The sequence below is a fragment of the Taudactylus pleione genome, unplaced genomic scaffold (assembly GCF_031769625.1).
Source record: "Taudactylus pleione unplaced genomic scaffold, aTauple2 ptg000043l, whole genome shotgun sequence".
In the NCBI taxonomy this organism is placed as follows: domain Eukaryota; kingdom Metazoa; phylum Chordata; class Amphibia; order Anura; family Myobatrachidae; genus Taudactylus; species Taudactylus pleione.
Genome location: NW_028284445.1, coordinates 9188088 through 9200323, shown reverse-complemented (window position 1 = coordinate 9200323; position 12236 = coordinate 9188088). Strand labels below are relative to the sequence as shown.

The 12236-nt window shown below is 41.2% G+C and overlaps 1 protein-coding gene across 7 annotated transcripts in view; it reads left to right on the top strand.

Moving 5' to 3' along the window:
- Positions 1-12236, top strand: part of FRY (FRY microtubule binding protein) — a 345271-nt gene that overhangs the window by 242337 nt on the left and 90698 nt on the right. For all 7 annotated transcript variants that reach the window (XM_088460246.1, XM_088460245.1, XM_088460242.1 and 4 more), the window contains exons 29-32: positions 5899-6053; positions 9508-9607; positions 10076-10247; positions 11886-12142. In XM_088460246.1, the coding sequence (XP_088316372.1) occupies positions 5899-6053; positions 9508-9607; positions 10076-10247; positions 11886-12142 (684 nt within the window). The remainder of the gene's footprint in view (positions 1-5898; positions 6054-9507; positions 9608-10075; positions 10248-11885; positions 12143-12236) is intronic.

Sequence of the window (12236 nt, the reverse complement as noted above, 5' to 3'; positions counted from 1 at the left end):
GTAAAAGGATTGGGGAAAGGACGCCTCTGAATTCAGAGTAAAAAGAGTTAATAAAGCCATCTGGGCCCGTGGCCTTACCCCTAGGGAGTTGCCTAATTACAGACTGTATCTCCTTCATTGACCAAAGGGCATTTAAGGACACCATGCTACCTGCATCTAAGGTAAGAAGAGACAAACTATCTAGAAAAGAAGAAATAATAGGGGTTGAGGGTTGGAAGGATCTTCAGACACGTTATACAATTTTGCATAGTATTTTGAGAACAGATTGGCAATGTCGAAGGGATTAAGGCATTTGGAACCGGAGGGGGAGAGAAGACACTTAACCCTATTTCTGGCTTGGTGACCGCGGAGTTTACAAGCTAAAAGGCGAGAAGCTTTATTCCCGGCAGTATAGAACTTGTGACATAATCGAGTAAGGGCTGAGTGCATGCGGAGCATAAACAGTTTCTGAAGCTGCTGTCGGATCTCTTGCAGTTGTTTACGTAACAACCTAGTAGGGTGGGCCTGATTCTGAGATTCCAAGGATCGAAGGGAAGACTCCAAATCGATTTGTGATTTACGGGAGCGAGCTTTAAGTTGAGCACCTTTTTGGATAGAGGTGCCGCGAAGTACCGCCTTCAGGGCACACCAATATGTAAAAACTGAAGTGCCCGAAGGCGAGTTGGTCTGAGTATATAGCGTAAGAGAATCCGTAAGAGCCTTTAGAATCTCAGGATCATGGAGATGGTAGTCAGGAAAACGCCAAGGGTGTGTAGGGGGAAAATGTTTATCAGTACTCCAGGACCATAGGAGGGGAGCATGATCGGACCAAGTGATGGGGAGAATTTTAATTTTCTTAGTGGACTGGAGGATCCTTTTATCCAGAAGAATAAGATCTATTCTGGAGTAGCATCACGGGGGGAAGAAGAGTGTCCCTGCGAGGAAGAGCGATCTAGTTTGGGGTCAAGCACTAGGTCAAAGTCACCCATCAGTATTAGGGTGCCTTGATGGACCTTAGCAATTTCTTCAAAAATTTCTCTCAGGAAAGGGACCTGGCGAGAATTGTGAGCATATATAGAGACTAAGGTAACTGGAACTTCCTCAACAATGCAAGTAAGGATAAGGAAACGCCCATTTTTATCTTCAATTTTCCTATGTAGTACAAATGGGGTATTTACATTAAATAAAATAGCGACCCCATTACGTTTGGATGGTCCATTAGTGGTATAGCAGGTAGGGTACCTATGGTCTTTAAATATGGGGGGCACAGCAGAAGAGAAATGCGTCTCCTGTAAGGCCACAATATTTGCTCTATGTTGATGAAAAGTGGAGAGAGCTAATCGACGTTTATGTGGGGAGTTAAGTCCCTTGACATTTAGGGAAAAAACCTTAACCATTTATAGTCATACAGTTGTGTGAGCACCGTGGATATACCTGTTATGAAAAACAAAAGAAAAAAATATATCTTTAAGAAAAGGGAAAGAAAAAAAAGGGTGAAACAGCATCAAATCAAACAACCCAGTATATCGGGCCACAGTAGTTGCCGTGGGGGGAAAAAAACGGCAAAATGGTTAACGTGGGGGGTTAACTGTTCCAATACCCACCCAGAGACCTCCTATATACAAACATACAAACATTGTAAAACATAGAAAATACAGTATTGGCAGTATATATAATATATAATTGAAAATAGAACTATCAGTACTGCCGAGGACAAGAAATAAAATAGAAGCAGTATAAACAGTACAATATCAACATATAAGACATTCCTCAAAACCTATACGTGAAACTGACATCCTAGTTACTATAGCAAATAGGATGTAATAAAATAACAAGCACCGTAGTTGCAAATCCTGTGATATAACATAGGCCAAAGTTATCAATAAATCAAGGTCTAAGACCTATATATACTTGCGGCTAAGAAGACCAATGCATAGCGTCCCGGAGCGGAGTGACCAACAGAAACAAGAACAATAGGAATGTCTCGTCCGGAAGGATCAAACTTTGTTTTTGCTACAATAGGCTACCAGGTAGCAACCCAGTCCAGGAAAATGCGTATGATTCAACCAATAAAATAAGAAATGAGATTGTATAAATCCAGGAAACATTCATCCAACTTGGGTCCATTCTGACTGAATGGGATTAAGAGACGCTGATGCGATAGAGACAGGGATTTTCCACTCTGATAACAACTTGACACCGGCCTCCAAAGACGAAATGACGAACGTGGAGCCATCTTTCCGTAACAAGAGCTTCACCGGGAAACCCCAGCGGTATTGGATATCATTATCATGAAGAGCCTTGGTGATAGGTTGGAAAGATCTACGTTTGTTGATGGTATGGATCGAGAGATCTGGGAATAGTTGAAGATTATTAAGGACCTCTGTGTCTTCTGCCATCCGTCCTGCTCTAAGGACATCTTCCTTAATATGGAAAAAATGAAGGCGTAGCAAAACCTCGGGGTGAACTGCCAGGGGCTGTGTGGGGTTTAGGGAGGCAATGGATGCGGTCAATTAACAGGTCGCGAACCTCAGCAGACGGTAATCATTTCTGGAAAAGGGTCAGGGCAAAGTCCTGGAGACCATCATTAAGCACAGATTCCGGGACCCCTCTTATCTTAATATTATTTCTCCTGGATCTGTCCTCTAGGTCAGCGAGTTTATCCTTAACCGCTGTTAATTCCATCAGGACAGAATTATGGGAGGTGAGAAGATCGATATGGGAGGACACAAGTTCTTGCATCTTTATTTCTAAATGGTTAGTGCGTTCACCCACATTCGTTACTTCAGCAGATAATTGTTTAACTGAGGTTTGGAAGTCAGAGGTGAGAACGCTTGGAGCATCTGATGGAGCGTACGGACTGTAAGCGTTGCGGCAGTAGTGGGGTCCAGACTGGTCATGAGACTGGATGGGAAAGCGGCCATGGAGGTGGACGCTACCGAAGTCTTCCCGGCAGATATATAGCGTCAGGAGTTTTTTGTTAAACAAATTTAATAGGGGGTGCAAGGGTAGAGAGTTTGCCTCGTTTGGCAGGCATAACGGTCTTCAGAGGTTGGAGGCACAGGTGTCAGAAAAATAGAGACTGCATGTTAGTTGGTTTTAGAGATGCTGGATTATGGTGTCATATAGGGAGGAGATGGCTATATATGTCGGCAAGTAGGTATGGAGTGCTGTAGATCACATTAGGAGGATAGTAGTAGCAGAGGTTCAATCAGAAGAGCAGGAGCTGAAGAGGTCTCATGGGGGAGGGTAACATAATATCACTAGAACAGCATGGTGAGGCAAGGGATCACAGCATTTCAGAAAGGCAAGTGAAAAATACAGTCAATCACCAACCTGGGTGCAGGAGTAGAGAGGAGACATGAGAGCTGTACATTAACAGGAGCTGGCAGGGTCTCAGCAGGCAGCATCCAGGTACTCCAATGTGGGCTCCAAAATTTAGCCCTCGGCTTCTGGAGCTGCAGTAGGCCGCAGATCTCTGGACCCCGCAGAATGGTGCCAGAGTGCAGGAATCGGGTCAGGGTGAGAGCGGGCACACGCTGGAGGTGAGAGGAGGCTCAGGGAGGCAGGAGGCAGTGTCTATTTGCCCTTTAGAGCACAAGGACCAGGAGCTCCAAAGAAATGCTGCTGTCCAGTAAGCCAGTCAGGCCACCTATTGTGAGTGTTTTAATCGCTATTGCAGCAATGTATATAATGTCCTTCACCAAGGCCGCCATCAGGAATCACAGGGCCCAGTACAAGTGGATCATACAGGGCCCCCCCTCTCCCAAAGCCCTGAGGGTGTAAAAGTGTAGTGTGTAGAGTGCTGAGTGATTTAATAAATGAGAATCGTACTTACCTGGTATCCTTAGATTGTGGCGTTAAACCATCGCCGGCCATGGTTCTAGGTAGAACATTCAGGAGACGAGGATGGACAGACATAAGGAATGGAGATGTGGTAGATGAGGGGGTAGAAAGTTGTGGCATAAGAAGAAAATGAATAATGTGAACAGACAACAGAAAAAGATTTGGGAACAGATGGGATGGGGAAAAGATGGATTAATGCAGTCCTGACCATCCTGTGACTTCACAGCTGTTGTGAAACTACAAGTCCCAGCATGTTTTACCAGCTAATCACGGGAGTGTAATCTGGATCTTATAGTTTCACAACAGCTGGAGAGTCAAAAGTTGGACAGGTCTGGAATGTGACACAGGAATAAAGAAAGTAAAAAGGTGTTAAGAGTCACAAGTGGAGTGGATGCAGAGGCATTCATAGGGAGGGAAGGAGGTGCATAGGTACACAGGGCAAGTGGAAAATAAGCAATGGCACAATTGTGATTTGCAGTAGGAGGCAGAGGCACTAATGGGAAGTGGAGGGGATAGAGGCACTCATGGAGGTGTGAGGCAAAATCACCAATGGAGTGGGATGGGGAGGGGCAGAGGCACACATACTGAGCTACATAGAGTTCACTACAATCAAATACAGAGTACAGACAGGGGAGAGAGACAGGGATAGATATCATGGTGGTAGGGAGAGAACATAGAGCTGCAGCCACAAGAAATGAGATCCATGTGGTTCTTCCTGGGCTGTGAGGACGACAAACCACCTGACCTCCAAGCTGCAGTGTGGATCACAGATATGCTAGGGGAATCCAGCAATCTGACAGCACAAGCTTGTGTGCTGCTAGTGATGTCTGGAGAGTTAATGAATGAATGACTCATCACAGTTTAGCTGTGCGATGATTCATTCATATAACTCTCCGGTAAGCACTACAGCAGCGTCAGCTGTCCCGTGTTACAAGTAATTAATTAGCAATCAACTCTGCCTGCGGCTGGGCCCCTCAGCTGTCCGGGCCCAGTACAGGAGTACTGGCAGTCCCCCCCTGATGGCGGCCCTGTCCTTCACTGTACTGTAAGTTACTTGTTTGTTTTTTGGTCACTTATTAGTTTTATGTACTATGTAAGGCGCTGCAGAACACTTGTGGCGCCATCTAAATAAAGGATAATAATAATAATGTGAAGATCACAGTCTGGGTTAGAATCATCACATTGTTTTAGTTGAATGTGTGTGGAGAGGGGTTTCTATCTGGGGGTGTAATTTTGCATTTTATGGTAAACATTAGAATTATAAAATGTGCAGGTAATAGCAGTGGTAGAGGTAATCTCTCTGTTTGCTTTAAATTGTATTTGATGTAAGCAACGCCTTTAACAAGATCCACAAAAGAAGCTGTAGTTAGGTTATATTGTAAAATCGTGGCCATAAAATAATCTGATGGCTATGAAGAAATGTGTACTATCAGAGAGAGAATTGACACTGCCTACAGCGGCTTTATTGCTACATCTACAGTGGCTCGATCTGCTACATGGGCCTAGTGGGACAGGGCAGCTGTTTGATATGCAACAGGCTCCCACTGTGAAAGCCTCTGACTTCACTAAACTGAGAGGGGTGATATGGCATCATGAATATTCATCTGCTTAGAGGGACAGCCTCAAGATGAGTTGTGATCATTTTAAAGCTAAATTCTCTATGGGTAATAACCTAATTATCCATTTTAGATGAAGAACATACTATTACTACTATTTACTTGGCAGAACTTTGTCAGTGGGTGTTTTAGAGTTTGTTGTTTTTGTTTTGTGTCGGCATAAACCTGCGTCATGCTCCAATATCCAGTGGATGGAGCACTGTCTCAGCGCTTCCATGAAATCAGAGATGCTGTACAAATGGCGGCACGACACAGCCGCTCTCCGCCCAGCAGATGTGAGAGTGCTGCCAGTAGTGTGCACCATAATATTTGTCCTTAATCATTTCTATGTATTTTCCTGTTGTGCATTTGGGTGTCTTTGATGTATTTCTCCATTTGTGAACAAGGGCGCGTTCTTAAATGATGGCACAGATTTTAGAAAGTTAATGGACTGTTCTGTTTGCATGTACATGTCTAGGTCCACCACCTTGGCTTTGAAGTGGTCGTGTTGCTGCTAGAGCTCAATCCTGACCAGATTAATCTCTTTAATTGGGCCATTGACCGATGTTACACAGGGTCATACCAGCTTGCGTCTGGGTGTTTCAAGGCTATTGCGACTGTTTGCGGAAACAGGTAATAATTTATGTTGTACAGTCATGTGTGAATTACCTTCTGGAGTTACAATTGTGTCATAGTCACCCGATTATTTTGTTGTTGATGTTTTTATTATATTTCCTTGGCATTTCAGAAAACGAATTAAACACTGATCCAACTGTAAAAGGAAAGTGGGTGGGCATATTAAAGGACTACTTACTAAAGTGTTCTTACATTTAGCATTTTTAAGAGCCCATTATTAAGCAAAGCTGAGTATCTTTTGGTATTTGGAGTTTTGTATGTTTCTTCTCTAACCTAAAGTGTATTAGGCCGGTAACGCTGTTGCACAGCCTGATCTGGATGCGTCCTCTCCAATCCTGATCTCCTGAGGATGCCATCCTTATTGCTGAGGCGATTACCTCAGAACAGATAGACAATACAATTGCCACCTCCCAAATAACAAGATATTCTTGCCCCTTTTATCTAGCAACCTTTTGTTCACAAACTTTAATTTCTAAATGATGTGTGTCCTCCTGTTTCTGAAACCCATAAGGCATTTGCTGGGCTTGATAAAAGATCTGATGCCATCAAACATTAGCTGTATAATCTAATGGTTTCTTATCTTTATATAGAAAGATGGATATCCCCTTCAAATGGCTCGACCAGAACTCTGAGAAGTTAAGACTGCTCCTTAGAAACTAGGCCAAAAAAGATTTTAACACATATTAATAAAGGCTTGCACAAAGTATGGGGTGTGTGGATTGAGGACCCCCAAACCATTCTCCTATTAAGAATGCCCAACCCCCCTAACCAATATACATTCACTATGTATCCTCCTATAATAATGTGCATACCAAATTTTATTTTTTTGTTCTTTTTAAATGTGTGTGTTATATTTGTGTTATTATGTTTGTTATTTGCCAAAACATTGAATTGTAAACTTCCAAAAGTGCAGTTTTTGAAAGTTTTAAAATTTTACCACAATAAAAATGTTCTTAAAATATAATACACATCATTTGTAACTAAACATGATTATGTTGTTGATGTCTTAGTGGAATTTTAACTTTTTTCACACACAGAATCACTGGTATTTTGATTGCTGAAGCACAATGTTCATTTTACGGGATTTACCGTTGTTCTTGAAAAGAAAAAAACCTTTTGAACTTGACCTCTCCTTCTATCCATGTGCTTGATGAGGCTGGGCAGAGTGCTATAAAAAGGGGTCAGGTTACCATTTGGGAACCTGATTATGGCGATTTCCCAGTGTCTGAACATTCCGGAAAATCACAGAGAAGCTTAATCTGCCTCAGCTGACTTCCTCTTATCACTGGGTTTTAAAAGGCAGCTTATAGAGCTATTAATATGCTAGTGGTAGAATAATATTATTTCATGAGGTAAAAATTCTCATGCTGGCATAAATAAATGTAATCTCTAATTTCTCAGCAATGCAGTTCTCACGATTAATCACAAGCGCTGCAAGTAATGTTGCTTTATTACAAGTATATGTAAATTCCGTATACTGCACATTCATACTTAGATCTTATATTCAGAAGCCCTTTTCTCTGACACACAGGGAAGATGGCTATTCAGAAAAATTTATGTAAAATGTTCTGGAACAGAAGATATTTGAGATAAAATTGCGGAGGGAGTGATTTCCCTACGCTTGGCCTACTTCCTGTGCATGGCCTACTTCCTGTCAGTAATCAAATTAAATGACATATGCAGCCAGCTTTTAAGTTGCCACATAGTGGCTTATAGTGCCCCTTGGCCTGAGCACCCAAAGCTGTGGAATCCAGAGTGGATGGTTTTAGACTTAACTAGTCTCACCCAGTATAAGCCTATAGTTTCTCTCAGTATATTATATATTATATTGTCCAATGACTGCATGTGTATGCTTTTATTCAGCGACTGCATTAATAAAGCCCTGTAGCATACCTCCCAACTTTTTCCTAATGCAGATCCTGACTTCAGACAGGCACCCAAAAGAGGGCACCACCCCCAGTTTCGTCACCCTGGTGGTATGCCCAGCACTCCAGGAGCTGCTGACATGCTTCCAGTCCCTCTCTGCACTGAATAGAAGCCACGAGCAATGTACATGTGGCCTAGGTGGTGTTGGGTGGGATGGCTGGACCTGCCTGAGCACTAAAGCTAGGTTCCACAGCCATATGTTAAAACCATAAAAAGAACAATAAGAAATTAGCACGGTGTTTATTCCTGAATGAGTATTAGATACCACAAAGTAAAACTATTGGCTATACACAAATGTTCAGTTATTGATGTTTTTTTTCTTCTTATATTTACACTTGCACAATTGCAGTGTATTTTATAGGCTATTGTGTCATGTACTCCTACATTCCTGGTTTGTATGTGGTCACCTTATCTATTATATTATAAAGGTAAACCAATGATCCCAACGACCAAGCTGATATATTTTATTTAACTTCAGGGGGTTAGAAGTGGGGTTTTTCTTTCTTATCATATAAATGCATTTTAGGAAGATAGAGGTGTTTTGCACTTACATCCAACACTGCATAGACCGCAGTTCCGGCAACACGCCCTCCGTGACCTCTGTCTATGTGAGAACTCCCAGTAGCAAGTGGTAATGTGACTGAAATGCTTATAACTCTGTATAGCCCTTACTTGCCTACCCTCCACAAACATGCGTACATTCATCTCTGCATCAGGTCTTCAGTGCTTATTCTTCCACAAGTATTACTCCTAATGTACTTTTAATAAGCAGAATAAGTGGCGATAGCATTTTGTAGCTTCTTGCTTGGAATCCAGTAGGAATCATGGGGTGTCCTTGATGCCTTTTGCAAACTTTTTCAGATTACACTGGTGTCCTAGTTTTTCATTTCAAAAGAATGGGAACCTTGTCCATGCTGGCCACTTGCTAAGGATAGGAGAGAATTGAAATATATACAGAACACATATATTACACTAATGAGATTCATGCTATAGAAAACAGGGGTCTGTTTCAGTTTTATTGTGTGCATAGAAATGGTTGGTTAGTTCAGTTTCTGTTTGAATATTTCTGGCCAGAAGATCTTGGGAGTTGTCTGTCTTAACATAATAATATTATGAGCCACAGTCACTGTATTTTTGGCATATTACTGGTGTGTAAAATGAATTGTCACATTCATAGAATGTACATTACAGGCAAGTGTCAGATGAGGAAGCCAATTCTGTCTTCGATTTGGAAGATTTCCCAGATGAATTTCTGAATTCATTTGTCCTGCTGATGCCAAGTTTCTAGAATTCTTCAGATTTTTGCTATTTTATATAGTCTAGTCTTGTTTTTGTAGATAAAAATGTGTGACTATAGAGGTTATTTTGTTTCCCGGAAATTTCTGTGCCATTATATGGTCCCAGCCTAATCAGTCTTTCTATACAAAGTAACTTGATGAAAGATTGTAAAAGTGCATAAAAACCTTATAATTCATTTTCTATTATTTTATTTTATTTATTTTTCTTATATATTTATTTTTTTAAGGAACTATCCATTTGACATTGTGACTTTGCTGAACCTGGTGCTATTCAAGGCATCTGACACTAACCGGGAGATCTATGAGATCTCGGTGCAGCTAATGCAGGTATGTACAGATATTTACAAAAGGGAATATATATTTCTATATATTCATATTCTCCATGAAATGCAGCAGTTATTTTGTAGTAGCCACTTTGTTACCTGCTCAATGCTCTATAGAGCAGACAGCCACCTCATTTTTGCCCAAGTGTAGGAATAAGTTGCATTGTGTAACAGATGGATGATGTAACAAGGGCAGGAGGGTTAAGGGAGTCAATGACCACAATTTTGTTCTTTGATCTTGTACCTGATAACTGTGTTTTGTTTCCTCCTCTTATCAGTTGCTAAGAGAGAGGTAACTTGTGGTACTCCAGCTGTTAAAGAACTGCAGGGCATGCTGTCATTTGTAGTTCCAAAAAAGCTAAAGAGCACAGGTTACCTCATCTAGTCTTACTGTAGAGATTTACAGGAAGAGTATCCGTATCCTTGTACAGGTTCTGTCAATATAAAATATTTTATTTCATTCATCCTGTAGGTTCTTGAGGGAAAACTTTTTGTTTATTCCAAGAAAGTAGCAGAACAAAAACCTGGAAGCATCCTGTATGGGACGCATGGAGTGTTGCCACCCCTGTACAGCGTCTCGTTAATCCGCCTGTCTAACGAGCTGGCACGGATGTATCCTGAGCTGACGCTCCCCCTCTTCTCAGGTATTTCTCCCTATGGAAATGCTTTCTCCTTGTTGTTTAATATGTATGCACAGCAGCTGGCATATATACGTGTAGTCATTGGACAGTCCCGCTCTATTGAGAACCAAGAATACGAGCGTTAATTCTGTATGAGTTTATTACTTGTTCTTAAAGATTATTAGGCCTGTTCAATATTTTTATTCCTCCCGAATTGTAAAATAACTTTTTGACATCCAGTAAAGCTTGCTGAGATTGCTACATAATGAGCGCTCTGAAACAGAGCCAAGTGATACGGCCCATTTGGATGTTCTAGGAGAAGTGGATAACCGCTTTGCTTTCAAAATAAAATTTTAGGATTTTAATTACAGAGCATCTGTCTTGTTGTGTCCACTCTCCCCCTCCCCACCTTAAATTCCTTTGCTTTTTTTGAATGTTTTGATAAACTGACAAATCACCATAATGCATTTGTTTTTTAAAAACCCTGTTAATGTTGCAATAAGCAGTTTTTTTTGTGAATTATTATTATTTAATTTTTTTTGACAGAGTAGATTTGTTTTCGGCAAAGTTACAATACTGTTTCTGTCCTCTGCTCGTTGTTGACTTACTGTGCTAACGTCCTGAGAACTTCAGCGATAGCATAAACAGTATGGAAGTATAAACATAATTATTAATATTTAACCATAATGTTCTATATGTATCCATCACCTTAGTCTCACATGTGTTTAATGTCGCTTTAAATTCAAACATTTTCTTTCCATTGTGGGACATATAGAGAGTCTGCATATGCGGGATGTTCCTCTGTTCAGTCTTAGAGCCAAATTAAGGATTTGTGACAGTTTCCCAGTCAGACTACTCTGCTAAATTTTTGGACCCAATGACACCCTGCTGCTCCCACTGCAACACAGTACTCTCCAGCCATTGGGTCACATGGTTATGTCGTTGTATTGGAATAGGGAATATCAAACATGAATAAGATTGGCAGGAAAGCTCTGGGAGTGAATATGGTTATAGGGCAGTGCTTCCCAATGCCAGTCTTCAAGCCCCCATAATAATACAGGTTTTAAGGATTTCAGTGTTTGAGTACAGGAAACTTAATTTGTCCTCTAGTTATTTTGATTCAACTATCTGTGCCCAATCATGAATATCCTTAAACACTGACCTGTTGTTAATGTGGAGAGGGGGTGCTTAATGACTGGAGTTGGAAACCTCTGGTTTAGAGACAAAAGCGATAGTAGTCTACTGATTGTTGTGCACTGTGTGTAAAATAGTGTAAAGTCATGCAACAAGAATGCTTTAGACAGACAGAAATTTCAATAACAAAAATAGGTTTAGTGCCCTTTTAGTGTACATAATATTGTTTATTAGCCAATTAGAAATAATTGGCAAACAAATAAATTGAGAAATAAGGAGTTGGCCAGGGCTTTCTCTGCTTTATGCACCACAGTGGTGGATATCAACTCAATTTCCATTATCTTTGCTGGAACATTAGAAGAAGCAGCTGCATGGAGAATCCTTTTCCATTGCAGTGTCTATATTTTAGGACTATCACTGTGTTATAAACAACTGTTGACTCAATCGTGCATGTCTGCGAGTGTATGAGAAGGAGGCGAATACACATGGTGTTCCACTAATATCTATTTTGCGTTGGTTGTCCAACAGAAGTGAGTCAAAGGTTTTCAACTACTCATCCTAATGGGCGACAGATCATGCTCACCTACCTGCTGCCATGGCTGCATAACATTGAGCTTGTGGACAGTAGGCTTCTCCTACCAGACTCCAGCCCCAGTACCCCAGAAGAAGACGTCAGTGAGAGAGACGGGGAAAGAACAAACACCTGTGGACTCAAAGGAAATGGATGGGGGTCCCCTGAGGCCACCTCCCTAGTTCTTAATAACCTCATGTACATGACCGCAAAGGTAATACAGCATATATATATTTATAGTATGTCCGCAATCTCTTGCAGTACAGTGAAACTATACTGTGTTGTAAGTCATAGCAATCAGTCATAAC